At 54.1% G+C, this 22,923-nt stretch overlaps 1 protein-coding gene and 1 non-coding gene across 2 annotated transcripts; one reads left to right on the forward strand and one right to left on the reverse strand.

Moving 5' to 3' along the window:
* Positions 1-62: 62 nt before the first annotated feature.
* ADORA2B (adenosine A2b receptor) lies at positions 63-20,900 on the reverse strand. Its single transcript, XM_045778288.2, has 2 exons — positions 20,468-20,900; positions 63-1,167 (listed from the first exon to the last, which is right to left on the reverse strand). Exons 1-2 carry the CDS (start codon positions 20,800-20,802, stop codon positions 504-506), a joined length of 999 nt encoding a protein of 332 aa, XP_045634244.1. The 5' UTR covers positions 20,803-20,900; the 3' UTR covers positions 63-503.
* Positions 11,396-11,525, forward strand: LOC123779787 (small nucleolar RNA SNORA18). Its single transcript, XR_006776283.2, has one exon. It is a non-coding gene; the product is annotated as a small nucleolar RNA SNORA18 (small nucleolar RNA).
* Positions 20,901-22,923: the final 2,023 nt, after the last annotated feature.

Below are 22,923 nucleotides of genomic sequence, written 5' to 3' on the forward strand. Positions count from 1 at the left end.
ACAGAATGATATCCTGCTTACGAACTTACAAGAGTAGCACTTCCCCCAAATAAATAGAGCAGTTTGTTGACTGAAGAATTACTTTTAATTTTCCTGGTCACCTTCCTAGGAACAAGTATCTATTTTTAGTACATTCAACTTTTATTCTTTCACTGCCTCTGAGTTAAAAAAAAACATAATAGTTCACAGTGTTTCACAGTAAAATAGTTTCATTTTCTACCATGAAAGAGGCAGACTCTTAAAAAAACAAAACAGTCTTTTACAATCCATTCAGGCCATCGGCATCATCCACACGGAGCAGCCAGAAAGAACCAGAAATACATCTGTGAACCTTTGGAGCCGACTAATAACGTGCGTATTAGCTAGGTATGTGGTCACCACTCAGAAGAGGCAGCCCACGCGCGTACAGCAAGGTGTAGCCGTCTTTAACAACGGGGATCAGCCAGTCGTGTCCCATCCCTTTGTTGTGAACGTGTGCCTTCTGGAAGAGGCCAGGCCCTCGGTCATAGGCCCACATCAAGGGCAGGCTGTGCCCCTGCCTGCCCATTCCCACTCTTGAGGACATCTGTCTGGCAGAGAACATACCTGGAGATGATTTTGTGAAAAGTATAGCGGAAGTCTCGGTTCCGATAGGCATAGACAATGGGATTGACCATCGAGTTGGCATGTGACAGGAGGATGGCCGTGTTCATGGCCCACTTGGGCCTATCCTTAGCCCGAGCTGGCTGAAAGAGAGTGACACAGTTGATGGCATGTACCGGCAGCCAGCACAGAGCAAAAATGCCAACGATCACAGCCAGGGACTTGGCGGCGTGGATCTCCCGCTGGATGACGGTCCTGGAGTGGTCCACGAGCTCCGTGCGCTGGAGCTGCCTGCAGGCCACCATGAAGATCTTGGCGTAGATCACCAGCATTATGAGCAGCGGGGGCAGGACGCACCCAAAGAAGTTGAAATACACCATGTAGGTCATGGGGACCACGTTCTCAAACAGACACTTGACGAGGCAGCAGCTTTCGTTTGTGGTTCCATGCCAGGGCTCCGTGCAGTTTTTGGTGGCACTGTTCTTGTTCCATCCCAGGAACGGCGTCAGTCCGATGCCGAAGGCAAGGACCCAGAGGCCAGCAATGACTCCTCTCGCTCGAGTCCCAGTGACCAAGCTCTTATACCTGTGCAAGAGAACATCATCTGTTATCGTCAGCGCGCAGCACTGTAACCAGAGTCCGACGCCCCCGCTTTGCTTTGGCCCCGTGGCCTTTACCCCGACAACCTTGAGGGGTCAGCCGCGGAGGGCACCGTGCCTTTCCCCTCAACGTGAAGACATGCAAATAGGTGTGAACAACTTCGCTCTAACAAGCTCAGGGAGAGTTTCGTTCTTGACTTACTAGCTCATCTCTGCTGAGTGACAAATCGTGGTCAGTGAGAACAAGTGGAGAAGTCTTCGCTTTTTCTTACCCACATCCCGACCCGTGAGTCTCGGTCTTCTGGAAGGCACCGTTCTAGGTGGTGAGCCGCACCAGTGAACAGAACACCCGAGATCCCCGCTTTGAAACCGCTTACATTCTAGTAGCGGGAGACGATAACAAGCACGTTCGTAAATTACACGGTGTGTGAGGAGAGGCATCGTATGAAGAGAGAACAAGCAGAGTCAGGAAGGTCAGCACTGGCAGGGACTGGAGTTTTCAAGAGGTCAAAGGAGGCCCCACTGATACGGTGAGACCGGAACACAAGCCTCACGGGAAGTGAGTCCAGCGGCACTACCTGGCGGCTCCGGGCAAGAATCCTGGCCTCCCACAAGCACACGAGAGGTCTGGCTCAGACTGCGGGAGCAGTCACCCTGAAGACTGCTGGAGAAGACGACTTCCGGCGATGTCTGTCGCTGCTAGAGTAAAGCTGAGGAAAACTGGGAAGTACCGTAGCAAATATTAAACAACCCTAGCAGTTTTAGACCTTGAAATCTTGTTTAAAATTGCTAGAAATCATAACACACAATTTAGACGTTTTGCCACAAACTAGTCTGTATATGGTTTATAGCAAAGCTATCAGGCTTGCTGTTAGTAATTGGCCCACAATATGTAGTCAGTGTTATGTACTGAGTAAATGAAAGAAAACCTTTCCTTAACCTCTGGTAAGAAAACTGGGAAATAATTTGATACACATTACCGTAAGACCTGTCTCTGGACACTGTCCAGTTCCCTGTACCCGCAGTATAAAGCCCGGACTTCTCAGCATGGCCCATGGCACCCTCCCCCCAGCCCCGCCCCCCAGTGCCTGCCGTCCCTAACCGGTGGCTCCCTGCTGGCTCATGCTGCTCTCAGCATCAGAAAAAACACCTGTTCCTGTTCCAAGGGTCACCTCCTTTCCTGATCACCTCTCAGGCTGGGGTGGCCACTCCCCCGCCCCTGGCCCCAGACACACACCTGCCACAGAGCTTATTTATCTATTACGTGTGTTTTCCCCCCAACCAGGATGTCACCCTCTTAAGGACTGGCACCTTGTCCCTTTTGTATTGGTATCCCAGGGCGTGGCGCTTATCTAGTAGGTTCTTAATGATACGGCCATTATGAATGCATTCCTTATTTGTTATCTGATTTGTTATCAAAGGGCTTTAAAAGAAGATTCTACTTATTAGGAATACCTGATGCTACGGGCCTGGACAGGCAGAACTGGTACAGTTCGCTGAGAAGTTAACAGAGATCTTGCCTCCTAAGTGACAGTGATCCCTAATCTTTTCTCCTCCCTACGAGGGCAGCTCTCCGCAATGGGCAGCCGCGGGGCCTTTACTACAAATGACCTGCTGGGCTCCGCTGCTCACTGAATTTTCCTTGGCCAATAAATCCATGTTTCTAAATCCTTTCTGCTTCCCTCCTCATTCAGGAATGTACAGCCATTCCTTAAAAAAAAACAAAGTTATTCTTGTCCATTACCCCACCAGAGAATACAGTCAGTCCCTGCAGGGTAACCAGACGGCCTCCCCAAGCGCCGGGCACTTAGAATCACAGGAATTTAGATCTGTGAGGCCACTTCCTCAACAGCCTGCCCTTTCTCACAGGACTCAACGGTACTGAACTGAGTGCAGCGGAACACACGCCGGTCCAGGGCCAGGATGAACCGTCTCTGGGGTAAGCAAATGCTCTGGTACATGAGGTGGTTCTGGCCAATGAGACACAAACGGAAGTCTGCTAGTGTACTTCCAGGAAAGACTTCTTTCTTGATAAAAGGAGAGAGACCCATGAGCAGGGCTCTTCCCCACACCCAGCCCTTCCCACTTCTGCTGCCGCTATGGGAGGCCGTGCAGCAACCATCTTGGGACCATGAGGGGCTGGCCTGGAGACGAAGCGGTGGCAAAGCAGAAGGAAGGAAAGAGCCTGGGTCCTTGACGACCTCTCTGAACCCCTGCGCCAACCCTAGAACCATCGTGGCTCCACATTCGAGTTCAAGAAATCAAAGTCTTGACTGCTTAAGCCACTGTTCACCAGCAGCCGAAAGCATATAAACTGGAAGGGACTTTTCTCTCTTCTAATCAAAACTCTCCTATTTTACAAATGAGGAAACAGAGATACCAAGTCTCTGAGTAACAAAAGCAATGTAAGAACCAAAGACCAAAGCTAGGGCAGGACTCTCAAGCCTGTGCTCCTCGGACCGCGGTAGGCGGAGGCTTATTTTACTCAACTTTTTTTTTTTTTTTAAGCCACATGAGACACTACATGGACAGGTCACAGGGGGTGGCTTCCCACCAGCGTTCAGAACAGCCACTGGAATCCACCTACGTCTGAACTCGAAACTGCTGGATCCTGCATGTGTGAAAAACTACTTTTATGCTCAACTGACTTAGATAAAGCCGAGGACTTCCATCTGGGGGGCAGCTGGTCCCCACTTTGTGAACCTCCCCAAACACAGCTCTTCTTCCCTGTAGGTTCGTTATTTCATTCAGAGCCCTCCCTTCGGACCAGGCCCTCTGTGAGTCACTGGAAGCATAATCACAGCCCTCCTGGCTTGTAAAGCTAACGAAAGAGAAAGTAAACACGTAAACACACAAACGTGTCATTACAAATCAGAAGACGTTGGGCCCAACCAAAATGAACAGGATGCAGGTAAGAGAAAAACAGGAGGACTTTGGACGGAGGATGCTGGGGAAGGCCTCTTAAGGTTCAGAAGGAGTAAAAAGTTTGCAGAGTGGAGAGAACGTTCTAGTCAGAACAGCAGGGTAAGGCTTCCAGACAGGAGAGGATTTTACTTTCCTAAAGAAGCAAAAGGAACCGAGTGACCCAAGACGAGGCAGGGGCCAGCTCAGGCCATGGGAAGGAATCTAGGTTTTGATATTCCTAGTGCAGTGGGAAACTGCTGAAGGCTTATTTTAAGCAAGGCAATGGGGCTGATTTATGTTTTGTAAAGCTCACCGTATAGAGACTGAATTTTAGGGAGGCAAGAAGAAAAACAGATCAATCAGGAAACTCGGTGGTTCATTCAAGAGAAGACGTTGACGTGGACCAGGGTGACAGGGAAGATGGTGCCCTTTGGAGGGGGAATCAACAGGTCTTTTTTTTTTTTTTTTTTTTAATTTATTTGACAGAAAGACAGGCAGCGAGAGAGGGAACACAAGCAGGGGGAGCGGGAGAGGAAGAAGCAGGCTCCCAGCAGAGCAAGGAGCCCGATGCGGGGCTCAATCCCAGGATCCTTGGATCATGACCTGAGCTGAAGGCAGACGCTTAATGACTGAGCCACCCAGGTGCCCCAACAGGTCTCGAAAACGGACTGGATGTAGGAAGATGAAGAACTGAGCATGACTCCTAGGATCTTTCCCTCCCATGCACTAACATTTTAATTAATTCGTTATACTGAGACAGTACCAAGGGGGTTAAGAGCAAGAGAATGGTGGATGTTAGTATCCTGATGAAAACGAGAGAGAGAGACAGACAGAGAGACAGGATGTAGAAAAAAAGGCCAGACCACTAAAGTGGCTGAGGATCCGAGGCAGTGGGAGGATGGGGGTCCAGGGCTCATGTGGCAGAGGGGAGGGGGCGGCCAGGGCAGGACAGGGAGGGCCAGGTGGCTAGAAGACCTTCGAGAGCTGCGGTCATCTCAGCCACGGAAGAAACGCCGTCCCCTGAGGGAGCGGGGAGGCCATGGCGCTGGAGGTGACTCAGCGAGTGAAAGAGGGAGCGCGTTAGACACGTGGTGGGACGCCGGCCCCTGTGGTTTTGACATCCGGCAGCCTGTTGAGGATGAGGTGCAGGCTGCCTGAGGATGTGCGAGGCCGAGGCCGGGTGAGAAAGCCGGACGGGAACTCAGGCCAGGGCGTGGCCGCCCGGGGGGGGGGGGGGGTGGTGGCAGGTGCCACGGCGCACACCAGGGGAGTGGGGGACAACGGAACATCAAAGGCTCTTGTCTTTTGCAGGAGGGAACGGGCTATTACTCTGGAAAGGAGAGTGGAGAGAACCAAGAGAAAGTGCTGGAGCCCGAGTCCCCACCTGGGGTCCCGGGTGTAGGCAGAAATACAGGAAACTGTGTCGTTGGGGGGCCGGCCTTGGTCAAGGCCAGCTGGCTGAGGGAATGTCCGCAGAAGGGGCCAGAGAAGATTCAGGGATCTGGTGGTGGCCCGGGGAGCACAGAGCTTGGGAAGGCGACAGGGGGACTTCGGGTCCAGTAAACGCACTGCGGGGTTGAAAATGAGCTGAACTCTCCCGAGGCCCTAAGATACTCCGCTGAAGGGGATAAAGCCACGTCTGCATTTCCATCTTTACTGTGCCAAGAGTACTTGAAACTTTAAAGGAGAAAACAAGTTCATCATTCCTTCCTTCATCTAAAACAAGTTTTCCTCCCTCATTTCCTCCTAACTGGTGGATTATTTCCCACTCTGGCGGCCTTTAAACCACATGAGAGCCCCCGCCCCAGCCTTGACACGGAGCCTGCTCCCCGACACACCTCCTCCAGGCAGCCTACCCGTCACGCTCAGACCATCGCCTCTCAGGTCACAGCTGCGCTCTCTCCGGTGTACAGACGAGGAAACCGAGGCTCAGAGGGCTCGCGTTACTGGCCTGCTGCCCCGAACTGCACTTAGGACACAAACTCCATCTGACCTGACTCCAGTTTGGCCGAAAGTAGTCATTTTCCTGCTCGGGACCAGATGGCTCCTCTCTCCAGTCCCGGCTCCCGCCTCGGCTGGTCACCCCGCCACAGGCCCACGTCGGGGGCAGCCAGCCACGGGGCAGCTGCTGCGCCTTCTTCCCCGGACACGTGTGCCCTTGCCGGAGCCGCTCGCTGGCTCCAGGGAGCCTCCCGCCGGAGCCGGCCGCATGGGAACAGGGGGCTTGAAGCACGAGCCCCCACCACTTTCTTGGTAAGCAGCCCTTAATAGGCAGCACAGAGACTTCCTTCACGGTGCTGGAGGAACAGCCAGACCCCCAGGAGAAGCATGGGCTCCAAAGACAAAAGCACTTTAGCACGGGCGCTCCAGCTCCCTTATGGCACACGGTGTCCACGAGAGCCAAGCCTGGACCCGGGCCCCGGCGGGAGACAGTCGGGGATGCTGGAGAGAGCAGGCAGGTGTCCCCGCACTGGGCAGGATGCTACCAGGGATGACCCCTGGGCTCCCTGGCGTCTCACAAAGGCTCTAGTAACCTCCTGCCTGTCTTCTCATTTCCTACTTCAGGGGCTGTGGCCCCTGTCCCTTTCCAGAATGCCTGTCTCCTTCCCTGGCCCCACCTCTGGCCTGCAGATTCCATGCTTTCCTCCTTCTCCACCAGTGGCTCCCACAACATCCTCCTGTGTGCGTGCGTGTGTGTGTGTGTGTGTGTGTGTGTGTGTGTGTGTGTGTGTCCCCGAACATTCCCGAAAGGCAGGGGTTGAGTTTTTTCTTCCATCTGCCCCTACGCCAGTCTCTGCCCTGCTGTGGGGGGCACTGAGCACAAGAGTAGGCCAAGGAAGCTGGACATCGGCCCCAAACGTAGGAGGTGTCAATAAAATGCAGAGATGACTAAAGGAAGCATAAGCAGCCTTATTATTCCGAACAAGCAGGAGCAATTCTCTCGCACACAAAAGGGGTGTTCTGGGAAAGTCGGCGCTCTGGGAAGCGGCTACGCGGCACTGTGGGGCATGAGGTTGGGCTGTGACCCACCCATTCTCCCTCGAAGGGGCTCTTTAGCTCAGGAGATTGACAGAAAAACCAGTCACATGGAGGGACTCAACAAAGGGAACAGTGTGGACACTGAGCTTACATAACCGAAGTGGAACGGCCAAGTTCCGCACAATAAGGGCTGGCCTATTTCTGGGGCAGGGTCTCCTCCCTCCCAGCCTTCTTGGCCTTGGAAATCCCGACTCCCAGCTCGCCCGGTGCTCAGAGATCAGCATATGCCCTCGGCGGGCTGCCCCGGGCGCTGGGGGGGAGGGCTGTCCGGAGTCTGCCCTCGCTCTTCTGAGAAATGGGGACAAAAGTGGCTGCAGGACCCACCCCCATGCGCTGCCCGGGATTTCAGCACAGACAGAAGGTGTTCAAAGCGCTTTATGGACGCACAGCTCTAGGGAGGAGAGGGGGAGTCCTGTCGCCGGTTCTTAAACTGTTTGTTTACGGACTTTTCTCTTTATATTCTGTCCAGCTCGCAAGTGGAACTCCTCTGTAATGCGAACAGTCCTGCTTTAAAGCATGTGTATATATGCATTTTTAGGAAAACTTCCTATTCTCCAGAAATGCACACGAATAACAGCAGGACGTCTATCAAAATCGCGTTGGGACAGACCCTCAAAACCTACAAATGTCATACCTAGAACACTACCGACTCGGAGCACCCGGGCAGGCAGCGTGGCGGGCTGCAGGCTGCCACGATGAATATTAAAAATGCACCCAAAAACTCTAGAGGCAATTCTGGCAAACCCTGAATGAGAGCAGGGCTGGGAAGTGCCAGGGCGAGGCGGATGAAGGGCTGTCCGGAGCCGGGGGACCGTGGTTAAGTAGGCCACGGCGGGCAGTGGGGCCCGGCTGGGGCTGGCATGCGGCTTTGGGAGGAAGCAGGCCCAGATGCAGGCGCGGTGGGTTTTTCCTTCCTCCTCGGTCCCCTTGGGGCTCCCGCGCCACAGCCGTGGGACAGAGGGCTCTTTCCTTTCCTGCGGATAGCTCCACCCGCGACCCCAAACCGAGATAAACCGAAGCAGGTTGCGCGGGGACCAGCATCCTCCCCCTCGTCCCCCACGCCATGGCCATGAGCTCACACTCTGCAAGTCCACGTGGAAGCAGACCAGTCTATTTGTCCTGAAGTACAGCGCTGTGCTCCCGGGGGGGCCCCGCGATCCCCACAGCGCCCCCTTCCCCCAACCTCGCACGTAACTGTCTTTTGTGTCTCCCTCCACCGAAGCATGCGCTCCCTAAGGGCGAGACCACCCGGTTCACTGCTGACTCCGGAGCACCCGCCGTGGGCCGGGCACCCCAGTGCCGACCAGGAGCCTGAACTGACAAGGAGAGAACAGGACTCTGGTCTTAACCGCACAGACGAGTTTCACAGCCACTCGGCAGCTCTCGCCAAAACGAGGCAAGGGGCATGGGGACGCGTCTTGTCTTGCTGGAGCTTGGGCCTATAGTCCACAAGAGGCTGTGTGCACAGGAGGGCCATCTCTGTGCTGGGTAGCTGCCTCAGATTTCTCCGGAACCAAACGAAAAGGGTTTTTGAAAAGTTGTCACGGACAGAAAAACAGAGAATTTGAATGGCGCTGTCCCTGTTAAAGAAATAGGATACAGGGGCGCCTGGGTGGCACAGCGGTTAAGCGTCTGCCTTCGGCTCAGGGCGTGATCCCGGCGTTCTGGGATCGAGCCCCACATCGGGCTCCTCCGCTATGAGCCTGCTTCTTCCTCTCCCACTCCCCCTGCTTGTGTTCCCTCTCTCGCTGGCTGTCTCTCTCTCTGTCAAATAAATAAATAAAATCTTAAAAAAAAAAAAAAAAAAAGAAATAGGATACAAAGCCACAAAGCTTCCCACAAAGAACACTGAAGACCTGGATGCCTTCAGTAGGCATTCTAGCAAACATCTGAGAAAAAAATACAACCAGCTTACACAGAAAGAGTAGACACTGTTTAGTTCTCTGTATGTGAACTTGGGGTCTGGGAGCGGGAAGGTGTCCCGTTGATCATGTGCGGTAAATGCACAGAGGGCTATCTGCCTTGTCCCCACCACGTGCCATGGTCCGAGCTCTAGTGTGGAGGGCGGCCTGACCTAAGGACAGCGCCTGCCCGCCCGCCACACGGCGGCTGTGGTCACCAGAGCCTACCCTCAGGCTAAGCGCTTCCCAGGAGGCCAGGACCCTCGGCCACGCTGGCTCCTGGGGAGCGTTCTCATCTACTCGAACAGGTTCGGATGTGTCTGAATCCCAGTGGCAGACCTGGCAGGGGCCTGAGCTGGGTCCACTGCCACCTGTACAGGTGGCGGGACAGGATGCCAGTTGTCCTTCGAAGTCACCCAAGAACAATGGAGGATGAATGCAGCTGGCCGGAAAGAAAGCTGTCAGCACTCCCCACCAGCTTCCTACGGCCAGGAGACATTCCACCGTGGTGTGACAGTGACTCAACCCACTGAGACTGAAGATAAGGACCAGGACCAGGTCTCCCAGAGTGCACCTTGGAGGCTGTTCTTTTGGTGAGTCTCACATTTTGGTTTTTACTTATCAGGGGGAACTCAGGCACAGCCCGCGGTTGCCGGGCTCCAGACTCTGATTTTCAAATGAAATAAGAGTCCTTAAGAGAAAGGGCCCCTGCCTGAAACCAAACCTGAGAATAAAAAGATACCTCGTCTTCTCCCCCATGAAGTACCCTCCCACGGCTAAGGTTAAAACACACCACTGCAGACGCAACATCAATCGTCAAAAGCATCGGCCTCTGTATAGACAAGCCATCAGTCGAGAAGATATCAGGAGGCACGTAATATCTGTATGTCCCATTACCGGTGATGTTAGCTTGGATTACCTGGTTACCGTGGTGTCTGCCAGCTTTGTCCACTGTAACTATTTTTCCCGTTGTAATTAGCACGTATCTTGGAATAGATACCACATATCTTGCTCCTCATCAGACTTTCACCAATGAGTTTGACAATTCTTGCCTGAACGAGTTATTACTATGAAAGCTGCCAAACTGTGATTTGCTTAACTCAAGCATTCCTACTCATTAATTAGATGGCATTCTCCCGTAAGCAAGAGTTCTTCCAACTCATTATTTAAAAAAGGGAAAATCTCCTAGTTCTTTCACCTTGAGGGCCTAGAAGAAAGGACGCCCCAGTAACAATGAGCACACCGACCCAAATCTTGGTTTCTAAGTACCATTCTCCACTGAAGGAAACAGGGCTCCCTGGAGAAACGGCTGATTCCAAAGCCAGAAAATACAAAGTGAGCTTGAAAAACCTTTCTGTTTTTTTGAAACAAAGTAAGGAAGTGCTCAAAAAATTGACGGGAACGCTTCTAGAAGTGAACTTGAGTGGGCTCCCATTGGCTCACTTTGGGCGTCAAAATGAAAAACACGAATGGATTAGAACACACAGCATGAAAGTAAAATTCCGCAAGTCCGTACCGATAGTTTAAAAAATAAGTTTTAAGGAGGAGCAAGGAGAAGGTAAAACTCTGTTTTATGAAGAGTGCCAACTGATGAAGACGGAAAGAATGAAAAGAAACAAAACTGCCATGTTACATGGTAATAACTGACTCAGGCAAGAGTCATCGCTGGAGGAAACACCCTTACAGTGACGAGCACCGGCAGCCACAGCTGTAACCAAGTGATCAGAGTTGACACCCCACCAATGGGACACGTGGAGATGGCACACCTTCTCATGACAGATCCTAACGGACATAACATCAGGTAGACAGTACTCGCCCGGTGACAGAGCTGGGACCTTATCCTAAGGCACTGGGAGTATCGGGTAAAGGAAGGAGGTGAAGTCAGGTTTATTTTAGAAAGACCACTGTCATGTAAGGACGAGCTGGGAAGGCAAGCTCTGACGCAGGGAGACTAGATGGGACCGAAGAGAAGTGACTGGGGAAGGATTTAAGAATCCCAAATGGGAAAAAAAAAAAAACACAGGCAACTGACAGGACCTGTTCTGTAACGTCTTTCAATAAAGCTTTAAAGTTCTCTATGGGGGCGCCTGGGTGGTGCAGTCATTAAGCATCTGCCTTCGGCTCAGGGCGTGATCCCAGGGTCCTGGGACCGAGCCCCACGTCAGGCTCCTTGCTCCGCTGGGAGCCTGCTTCTTCCACTCCCCCTGCTTATGTTCCCTCTCTCGCTGGCGCTCTCTCTCTCTCTCTCTGTCAAATAAATAAATAAATAAAAATCTTGAAAAATTAAAAAAAGTTTAAAAATAAAGTTCTCTATGATAAATAAATAAATAAAATAAAATAAAATAAAATAAAATAAAATAAAATAAAGCAGCTGAGGTTTATCCCGATGCAACTTTTTCTGTAGACCTACACCGCTGGGAACGCCTCAGACAGAATACATGTGGTTTCCTTCATTCACAGAACCATGTTTAGATCTGTGGGAAAGAACTACAGGACATCGATCATCTAAAACTACGAAAGACCTGACAGCCACATTTTTTAAACCTCAGGCACTGGCGTATCCCTACAATCCGTGCAATTCTAGGGAGTGACAGTCTAGGGGTGTCTGAAGCAGAGAACCAGGCAGGTCCATCTACTCTGACCCTAAACGTGGCCCTAAAGCACAGAAAGTGGATCCCAAAGATTATAGGTGGGGGATTTCTGAAATATGTCCATATTCAAGTGGAGAGCGAAGAAGCCCAAGTGAAAGAAGTTTATTTTGAGAGAGCACGAGCACGCGTGAGCAGGGGGAGGGGCAGCGGGAGAGAGAGAGAACCTCAAGCAGGCTTCCCGCTTGGAGCAGAGCCCTACGTGGGGCTGAATCCTGCGACCCTGAGATCATGACCCGAGCCAAAATCAAGAGTCGGACACCTAACCGACTGAGCTACCAGACACCGCAAAAGTTCTTTCTAAAAGGGCTATTTTGAAGATTATGATTCTGACTTTGGAGGATCTCAGGTGATTGGCAACAGAAAGAATCACATATAAAACTCCTTAAATAAAAATCTACTGACTTAAAAAAAATTTTTATAGGAAATTTTTTCCTTTAGTTTTTTAAAGGATTTTATTTATCTGAGAGCAAGAGAGCAAGCATGAGCTGGGGGAGGGAGAAGCAGACTCTTCACTGAGCAGGGAGTCCAGGACTCTGGGATCATGACCTGAGCCGAAGGCAGACGCCCAACCGACTGAGCCACCCAGGTGCCCCCCAAATTTAAAAAAAAAAAAAAAAAAAAGCAAGCAGATTTGACAGTGTATTGAAGTCAGCACTGGAAATCGAGAGGTCATCTACAGCAAGCTGCTGTGGGAAGTGTGTGCGTTGTAGGGCTGGGGCCAAACAGTCAGTAAACTGAAGACGGTGAGGCTCAGAGAGGGGGAGGAGCCTGAACACGTTCAGGGAGGGCAAGAGCTGCAGAGGAAGAGGCTGGGGGACGAACAAGGCCAGACCCCCGCAAAGCCGGCGGAGCTGGCTCCAGAGCTGGGTGGAAGGGCCACCCGGCCCACAGTCCCCAGTCTCCCAACTCGACCACCCACTGTATCCCTCGACCGTAACCTGTGCACGTTCCCAAACCCCCCCCATTTGTGGGCAGACGGGGCCACCCAGCTGCCCAGGAACCTCAGGGTCACCCTGGATTCCTCTGTTCTCCTCATGCCCAACACTCAACCAAGTCAGCAAGTCCTCTGGAAGCTGTTCCCAACGATCCCATCTTCTGGCCCCAAGCACCTCACTCAGTGCGCAGCGTCAATACAGATCCCCTCGCAATCACGCAGGCTGGCTGCTTAGTTCACACCCTGAGTCCCACCCCTGCCTGGCCCGACCCGCCACGTCCCTGGTCCTTGCTCGCGGACTACGGTCGCAGGGCCCATATTTGGTTCTTAGGATTCTTTCCTGTCCTGGTCTCTTGGCGATGTGGCTTCAGCTGTGCCCCCTCTGCCTCAGACTGGGCCAGACCTCTTGCTGGCTTTAGACATCAGCCTTCCCCCGTGCGAAGGTTGGGAGCTGACGCATCTCAAATATCTCTAGACCCTGCCGCCACCTCCATGGCCTCTGCCCCAGTCCTGCTTTCCTTCGCACCTACAGGACAACTGGCAACCCTACACAATCTTGTCCCATCCGTCCCCCGTGCTGTCTCCCAGAGGGCCTGTTCCAACCATATCGAACTGATTAAGTCCCTACACTGGCCTTCCAGGCCCCACTTGGTTATCACTTCTCAGAAAATCCATTTAAATGACAGCAGAAAAACAGAGAAGGAAAATAATTCATAACCATCCTAAAAGTAGAAGTGGAGGGTGACATCAGCAAACCAGAGATTTTGAGGAGTTTCCAGAAACCAGAAGGCAGGCAGGATCATTGGGATGGGGCAGGGCCCTACATCAGAAGCAGGGAGGGCCAGGAAGAGGGGCTCCAGTCTAGCAGACAGCAGGTACCAGAACGGGATTTAGAAGAGGAATGGAAATCAAGGGAAAGACTGCTTGTGGACCAGCTTTGCGGGCTGTCTCACTCACTCCCTCCCTGTCATTGTTGCCCCATCTCCCATGGAGCATGGACCCCCTTCACCCTCTCCCCTCTCCGCAAGCTGCAGCGTGAGAGCTCGCGATGAGGAGGAGGGGATGGGAGGAAGTTCTGTTTACATACACTTTGTGCCACGTGAAGGAGTCTGAACCACGAGTATCCAAAAAAGATTTTTCAAAACCGACTCAAAAATTGTTAACCTCAAATCAAAAGTAAAAATATGAATGCTAACATAAAAAAAAAATAGAGGGGCGCCTGGGTGGCACAGCGGTTAAGCGTCTGCCTTCGGCTCAGGGCGTGATCCCGGCGTTATGGGATCGAGCCCCACATCAGGCTCCTCCGCTATGAGCCTGCTTCTTCCTCTCCCACTCCCCCTGCTTGTGTTCCCTCTCTCGCTGGCTGTCTCTGTCTCTGTCGAATAAATAAAAAAAATAAAATCTTAAAAAAAAAATACGGAAACTAGGGAGGGAAAGTCAAGGAATTCTTCCAGAGGAGAATAAAAAGGTAAAGTGTTGGAAACTCATAATATATAAGAGAACTTTTAGGAGACAAAGATCAGTCAAGGAGGAGAAGTCTCCACCTGTCGGTTACGACCCCCCGAAGGAAAGAACAGAGAAAGGGGAGATAAGAAAATGATCACGAGTGTTCTATAGTTTTCTGAGTACAGATCCTTTGCTTCTTTGGTCGGGTTTATTGAGGAAGACAAAGAAATGGAAAAATGTTCCATGCTCACGGACAACAAACATTGTGAAAATATCTATGCTACCTAGAGCAATCTACACATTCAATGCAATCCCGATCAAAATACCATCAACTTTTTTCAAAGAGCTGGAACAAATAATCCTAAAACTTGTATGGAACCAGAAAAGACCCCAAATACCCAAAGGAATGTTGAAAAAGAAAACCAAAGCTGGTGGCATCACAATTCCACACCTCAAGCTCTATGACAAAGCTGTAGTCATCAAGACAGTACGGTACTGGCACAAAAACAGACACAAAGATCCATGGAACGGAATAGAGAGCCCAGAAATGGACCCTCAACTCTATGGTCAACTAATCTTTGACAAAGCAGGAAAGAATGTCCAATGGAAAAAAGACAGTCTCTTCAACAAATGGTGTTGGGAAAATTGGACAGCTACATGCAGAAGAATAAAACTGGACCATCTCCTTATACCATACATAAAAAACAGACTCAGAATGGATGAAAGACCTAAATGTGAGACAGGAATCCATCAAAATCCTAGAGGAGAACTACAGGCAGCAACCTCTGCGACCTCGGCCGCAGCAACTCCTTACTAGACACGTCTCCAAAGGCAAGGGAAACAAAAGCAAAAATGAACTACTGGGACTTCATCAAGGTAACAAGCTTTTGCACAGCAAAGGAAACACTGAATAAAACCAAAAGACAACCGGCAGAATGGGAAAAGGTGTTTGCAAATGACATCAGATTAAGGGCTAGTATCCAAAAATCTATAAAGAATGTATCAAGCTCAACACCCAAAGAACAAATAATCCAGTCGAGAAATGGGCAGAAGACATGAACAGGCATTTCTCCAAACAAGACATACAAATAAATGGACAACAGACACATGAAAAAATGCTCCACATCACTGGGCATCAGGGAAATACAATCGAAATCACAGTGAGATAGCACGTCACAGCAGGGAGAACAGCTACAACTAACAAGTCAGGAACCGACAGATGCTGGCGAGGACGCCGAGAAAGGGGATGGATCCCTCCTACGCTGTTGGTGGGCATGCAAGCTGGGGCAGTCACTCCGGAAAACAGTGTGGAGGGTCCTCAAAAAGTTGAAACTAGAGCTACCTATGACCCAGCAATTGCACTCCTGGGTATTTACCCCAAAGATACAAACGTAGTGATCCGAAGGGTACCTGCACCCCAATGTTTATAATAGAAACGTCCGCAAGAGCCACACTGGGGACATGGGCTCAGACTCGGGCAAAGGTTGCACCTGCCGCCAGTCACAGCTCGGGGCCGAGGTGCACACGCACCGTGGAGGGTTCGGACCAGCAGAGGAGGACCCAAGTCCCTCCGCCCCAGTCCCGGGTGACTTTTCCACCAGCCCTAAGAGCCCTGTTCCCTTCTGCAGGTAACAGGCTGGCCCCAGAACTACGCATGAGGGCCAGGAGCTGCAGGCCACGCCTGGTGGCCTGCTGCCACTGTCCTGGCACCCGCCCTCACCCACAGCACCTGCCGGCTTTCTGAGCGCTTCTCCTCCCCATTCTCCCTCGGGCCTGTGAGAGCCCTTCAGAAGAAGGTTTCCCCCCTTTACTCCATTAAAACATCAGACCATCCTTCCTCTGACATCATTTCACCAGACTGCTCTGCCCATTACTGGCATCTGCCATCTGGGACCCTCCCCCAACACACACTCTTCACCCAGTCACTCACATGCGCACCCAAAATACGGGTGCCTCCCCCATGCTGGGCATCATGCCAAGTCCTGGGGCCTGGAATTTAAGAACAAGCCCCTACTGGGAATCAAAGAGCTCATACCAGGAGTAGGTAAAGACCATAACCCGCGACCAGGTAAAGACCTAGTCAGTGACAGATAAATGAAGGCAGTGGCCGGGAAAGGGGGGGGGGGCTGCGGTGGGCGAGGTGGGGAGGGGCCAGTGTGGGTGGGCACAAACCAGACCGTGCAGGGCCCTGAGGCCTGGGGGCCACAGTGGGATTTTACTCCTAGACGCCAAGCAGGGCAGTAAGCAGGGGAACCAGGCGATCTGATTTAAGTCTCAAAGCCTCCTCTCCGGCAGCGTTCTGGAGAATGGCTACGGAATGGGGGGGGGGGGGGGGACGACGACCGGAGCTGGCCAGGAGCTGCTGGGAGGACAAGTGTGATGAGCTCCAAGAAGGGACCGTCAGATTCCACCCACGGGAGGTCAGCTCAGTGGAGGCAGCGAGGGAAGACGAGAAGCTCACGGTGGGGAGGGGGGGGAGCTGTTTCAGTGCAGTCACCGGTTCCTGGCGGTTTCCCGGGGCAACTGCAACAAAGGTCCCGAGGCTGGTGGCTGGCCTCACAGCGCTGGAGGCCAGAAGCCCACAAGCAAGCGGCAGGGCCTCGCCAGAGGCTCCAGGGCACAAGCCGGCCCAGGCTTCTCCCAGCTCCTGCGCCGCCCCCAGCATCCTTCAGCCGTGGCTGCATCCCTCCCAGCCCTGCTTCCGTGTTCACATGGCCTCAACCTCCCTCTCCACAGGTCTGCGGGTTTCCTAAGGATGCAATCGCATTCAGGGGCCACCAGACCGATAACCCAGTAATATTCATTCCACATAAGGTAACGTTTACGGATTCTGGGGATGAGAACATGGACACCTTTCAGGGGCCACCATTCGACCCATGACACTGGGAATGATCTGGAAGCAGAAGAGAATACGGATGCGGAAGGAGGGAGGACTCACAGAAGAGTGGCCCTGGGACAGCTAGAGGGGAAGGACCCAGAGCTGACTTTCTTTCCTAGCTTTATTTCGAAACAACACGAAAAGTGAATTTTCTCATATGGGATTTGTAGCTCAATTTTTAAAAAGTTTTGTAAAAACACCCAGAATCCCCTGCCAACTCCTACAGTTCAGTCAGCTAAGGGAGGCTCAGTGGAGGCCACACTGCCACCCAAGGCACAGTCTTACTAAGGTATCTTCAATACCTACCTCACAGACCGGCCACGGGTGGGATGGACAAAAGGCCTCCAGGGAGCAAAGCGAACAGGGAGGCTGACAGGGTCAGGGTCCAGGGTCAGGACAGACAGACACGCCCCCTTCCCTTCGGTTAGCCGATCCAGCCAACCACTCCCAGGAAAACACCCTCTTTCAGCTCCACTGGGAAAACCAATGGCCTTGGCCTCCTGGAGACTCAACACCACTGGAAACGGAGTCCAGGAGCAGGGTCCAGGAGCAGGGTCTGGAAGGCCCCAGACAGAGGTGACTCACATAGTCACCCCACCCCCACCCCCACAACTCAGTGGGGGTTGTGGCCCGAAGGGGAAAAGGATTCCATTAGGGAGGAGGAAATGCTCCTGCCAGAAATGGCCAGGGGGTGAAGAATGGGGGGTGGGGAGAGCAGCTAAGGGCAGATACCACCCCCTCCACCCCCTGCTTACTCCCAGCTCTGCTGTGCTGCCCCCCATGACTGCACCAGTGCAAGGGGACCCTCTCCCGGGGCCAACCGCAGAACTGTGTGGACTTGAACTAGAAGCAGCGGCCTTTCTTCTGTGTGTGGACACCCTTCACCCTGAAGGCCCAGGACAGTGCCTGGTGTGAACAGACACTCCTCTTTTTCAAGTCCAGACAAAGTTGTCATTTTTGTGCCCAGCACCACCTTGGGGTCCCTAAACACCTCAGCAACGGGGTGGCAGGTGGGGCCTGCAGTCTCTGCGGCCTTGGGCTCTGCTGATGACTGGCTGACCACCCAGGCCTCGCACTCAAGAGCCTTGGGGCACGGATGCTGTTGGAGCCCGAGACACCCGTGACCTGGGTGGAATCGAGGGCAAGTCCAAGGACTTGCCAATTCCCCAGTTAATGATACTGACACTGGAATCCCCCCACATACCCACCCCAGAGATCCTGACTCAGTAAGGCCCAGCAGGGCCCGGTAATCTGCATCTTAGCCTGCTCACAGGGGCCATACTCCCCAGAAGCAGGAGTGCTAACAGCTGAGGGATCTTCCCCCCAAGAGGGCTCGGGAGCCCTGAGAACCTGTACCCTCTCCAACCCACGAGGGTGAAGGTTGGTGCCAGAGACAGGTCAGACGCCAGACACTTCCTGGGGCGGGGAGCTGGGACTGCGGGCACACACTTCTTCCAGACCTCTGAACTCTCGCGGACAGACGGAGGGGTCAGAGGGGATGAGCTCCGTGGCACCTCCCAATCCTCCCATCCTACACCTGCATCTCCCCTCTTGCCCTTGGCAAATGCAAAGGAGAAGTTAGGGGCCTGCGATTCACATGTCTTTCCCCCTAACACACCCACACCCATTTATTTTTCAAGACCCCGCCCAACACAAACCAGGACAAGAACTAACAGATTTCCACTTTTATGGAACTTCCTGCTCTGAGATTCTTCCAGTAACTCCTGGTGAGCTGGGTCTCTCCGGGCCTCTGAGTGGAGCAAAGCCAGGGGGCTTCTGTGAAATGGGCAACTCGGGCTGGGAGCTTGTGACCGCCTGCCTGCTGGATGCAGTCCGAAAGGCCATCAAGTCACCAACATGAAGACCAACAGCCAGGAAGGGGACCCCTAAGAGGCTATACACCATGCTGCCCCAAGCCTTGGAAATCTCGGGGCTTTGACACCTAATGGGATGCATGAGGTCTCCCGGTCCCATGCTAAGGGCAGCAGCAGGTGGAAAGGCCCAGACACAGATCAGGCCCACACCCCCGCCAAGCACGAGGTTCCTGTTCCCACCGGGAGCCAGGGCACAACCCACAACTACCAGGTTCAACATGTCTGCCTGCTCAAAAGGCTTCTAGGAGCATTCTCCCGGCCAAGTCCCCCAAACACATTTCCCTTACACCCACCAATTGACTGCAGATTCTGCTTCCAGAAACAGCAGTATGCTTTCTACCCGCATCCCAAACACGGATACCACACACAGCCCTGTAAGACAGCCTGATGGCACAGTGGGAATGCGGTGCCAACTCTGCATGAAAGTCCTGGCTCCGACACTTATTCCAGATGCATCATCCTGAGCGAGACTCTAATCTCCCAGAACCACCCCCCCCCCCTATCTATAAGGTACCAGGACCTACCCTCTGAGTTACAACAAGCATGACAGGATAAAAGGATAATATAAGCTGTCTCTCAGACTTGGCACACAGTTGGCACTCAATATATTCCTTCCCTTCCCTCCTGCTCCCGTGACTCAATTTCCCTTCCCAGAGCCAAACCCAAAGAGATCCAAAGCTCACCCAACTCAGAAATGCCAAAAGGGCCCAGGCAGTAAATAATATCAATCAGCCCTGAGGTCCCCTGACCGTCCGGGGCTTTCGGTGCTCAACTGTGAATTCCATCATCAGCGACAACTGGGGCCGCACTCCCACGGCTGGCTGGCTCCATCCCCCGAGACCTGCATTTTCTCACTGAAATTCTCCGGTTTTCTGAAATCCTGGTGGCACTTCCCCAGCGTGCTGGGACAGGGCGGTGGCGGGTAAACAAGGTTACACAACGGGCATGGGGCTCGAAGGCTGTGCGTATTGGCCAACGGGGCAGCACTCTTTTTAAAAAGTGTAAGTAGGGGATTTGGGTTACCGCTCAGCACTCAGGCACAGACGTCAACTGGTCCTCCCCACACCCCTGGGTCAGCCAGGCCCTCATTTTGTGGCAGGTACATTCTGAAGTAGGGTCTTGAGTAGTGTCCATTCCGACAATGCAAAGTCGCAGCGTCCTGAGCTGCCCTGGGACCTCCCCAGCCTCCCGGACCCCCAGCACTCAGGGGCCGCGTGCTGCCGCTGCTCTGGACCCGAGCCTCGGCCGCGGGGGGCGGGGGAGTTGGAAACAGTTTTCGCTACCGAGAAGATAGCATCACGAAACCTCCTGAGCCCCGGCCCTCAACCGCCTGCCGGGGGTGGCGCCTTCCCCGAAGTTTCCCCCGCGGGCGGGCGACCAGGGACCGCACTCCCCACAACTAGAGCTGTCCCTCCGCAGACCCCCTTAAAAACACGTGCGCATCCGGGGGAGCAGAGGCCTCCAGGATCCGGTCCCGGGCACCAAGAGGGTCTGGGCAGCCCGGGGCGCACGTGTCTCCGGGAATTGCCGGCGCCCTCCACGCTGAGAACCGGGGCTCCGAGCGCCCCGCGCGCGCCGGCCAGCAACCTGGGCCTGGAGCGGGCGCTTCTCTGCGGGGCTTCGACGGTAGCCCGGGGTCGGGGGCGCCGCGCGCCTCACCTGAGCGGGACGCGGATGGCCAGGTACCTGTCGACGGCCACGGCCAAGAGGCTGAAGATGGAACTCTGCGTGAGCACGAGCACGAAGCAGGCGAGGAAGAGGCAGCTGTGGAAGTCGGTGCAGAACCCCAGGCTGATGGTGATGGCAAAGGGGATGGCGAACAGCCCCACCGCCACGTCGGCCGCCGCCAGGGACACCAGGAAGTAGTTGGTGGGCGTCTGCAGCGCGCTCGACGTGCCCACGGCCGCGCACACCAGCACGTTGCCCGCCACCGACAGCGCGGCGATGGCCAGCTCCAGCGCCACGTACAGCGCGTCCTCTGCCTCCAGCGGCATGGCCGGGCCGACCCAGCCCCTGCGTCGCCTGCCCGGGCCGCGCTGGGCGCGGGGCAGCCGCGTGGGCCCCGCCGGGCACGGCCGGAGCGCCCGCACCGCGCGTCCGCCACTCGCGTCTGACCGGCCAGGCTCGCGCGCTCCGACCCGGGATTCCGGGGGCGGGACCGCGGGGAGGCGGCGACGCCCATTGGCCGGCGCGCCCGCCCGTCTCGGACCCCCGGCGGAGCGCCGCCCCTTCTCCCGGGCCGTGGACCCCTTCTGCGCCCGCGCGGGGCCCCTCGGGGCTCGGCTGCGCACGCCGGGGCGCGGGCGGCGGCCCCCAGAGCGTCGTACGGTGGCGCTCTCCGGCAATGTCAAGTTCCCCAACTTTCCCTTAGGCTCCAACTCGGTGGGTGTGTCCCGAGCGGTCGCACTGTCTGCCAACCGGCGCGGCGCACGCAGAGCCCGGGCGGCCCCGGGGATTGGGACCCGACTCTGCCCCGGGCGCCCGCCAGTCTCCCCAACCACGCCTCCCAGCCATTCCACCGCCGGGCGCGGCGCGTTGAGAACCTGAAGCTTTTGGGCCTCCCCCACCCGGACCCTGGGCACCCCACTGGTCAGGCAGGGCTCGCCTTGCAAAGTGGACGACATGCCGCAGGGAGGGGAGGAGGGGCCTGAACTCGCACGTTCCCACCTGGCGGGTCCCTTCGGGTCGCGATTCCCCGACGGCAAGGATCGCTCTGGAACAGTGCAGCTCTGCGCCGCCCCTCCCCTGCACCCGCCAGCTCCCCAGCCTCACCTGCTCCTCTGTCCTGGCCACCGCACGGGGCGCTCCAGCTCTGCCTTCTACCTTGCGACCAGCTCCACGTCCTTCGTCTACCCCACCCCATGCCAGTGTTCCCCAGGCCCTCTCTTTGTCCTTCACGCCCACCCTGGCTCAGCTCAGGCTCCCAAGGTGTCACCCGTTGTCCTTATACCCTTACCTACCAAGCCTACCCCGGCAGCCCTAAATGCCCCCCTGAGCGCCAGGCCTGAGCGCCCCACTGCAGAATATTGAACTCGGTCAGTAGAGCTCGAGGGCCCCCAAATCCAGCAAGTCCAAAATCAAACTCCTCTTCATCTCTGCCCCAAACCTGTGCCCTCTCCTCCTTCTGGGACTCAGTTATTGACCTTACCACCCACCCACCTTCACCCACTCTAGGAAGTAATGCTAACACCCCACTCCATCCTTCCTGACCCCCAAATCCGCAGTGTTACCAATTCTGCTTCCAGACTTTTGCCTCTCTTCTCCCCGGAGCCCTGTCTCAAGCAGGTTCCTCCTCACCGACGGCTCCCATCATCCCTCCCTCACCTCTGCCCTCAGTCTCACCAACATCATCATTCTGGAACACACCTGGCCAAGCCATTCCCTCACCCCAAATCCTTTGCTAGCAGTCACCACACAAGGTAGTTAAAAAGATAGTCAGGGGGCGCCTGGGTGGCACGGCGGTTGGGCGTCTGCCTTTCCGCTCAGGGCGTGATCCCTGCGTTGTGGGATCGAGCCCCACATCAGGCTCCTCTGCTATGAGCCTGCTTCTTCCTCTCCCACTCCCCCTGCTTGTGTTCCCTCTCTCGCTGGCTCTGTTGAATAAATAAATAAAATCTTAAAAAAAAAATAGGCAATGGAAAAGATGCTTGTAAAATAATGTTAAACAAGTCACCTCTGTAAGTCACTTCATGGAGGAGACTGCCAAAGGGAGGAGGAATTCTTTTGGGGGTGATGGAAATATTCTAAATGTGGTGATGGTTGCACAGCTCTGTGAATACACCGAAAAACCACTGAACTGTACATTTCAAGTGGGTGGATTGTATGGTATGTGAATATATCTCAATGTAGCCATAGGAACAACAACAAAACCCCTGAGCCTCCAACAGTCATGACCAGTACTAACTGCCTCTCTATACCGAGGGCAACACATTTTCCAAAAGTATTCACAGCAGATGTCCTGGATGGGCGAGGTTATTATGAGGGATTGTTTTTCTCTGTTCTCCAGGCAGTTTTGTTACTTCTATAATGGGAAAACAAAAACAAAAACAAAACCCTTGATTTTATGTTAAAATATTACAGGACTCACAAATGCCATGCCCTGGCTACCTGAGATC

This window comes from Ursus americanus, chromosome 14 (assembly GCF_024610735.1).
Source record: "Ursus americanus isolate L20-20 chromosome 14, mUrsAme1.1.p, whole genome shotgun sequence".
Classification (NCBI taxonomy): domain Eukaryota; kingdom Metazoa; phylum Chordata; class Mammalia; order Carnivora; family Ursidae; genus Ursus; species Ursus americanus.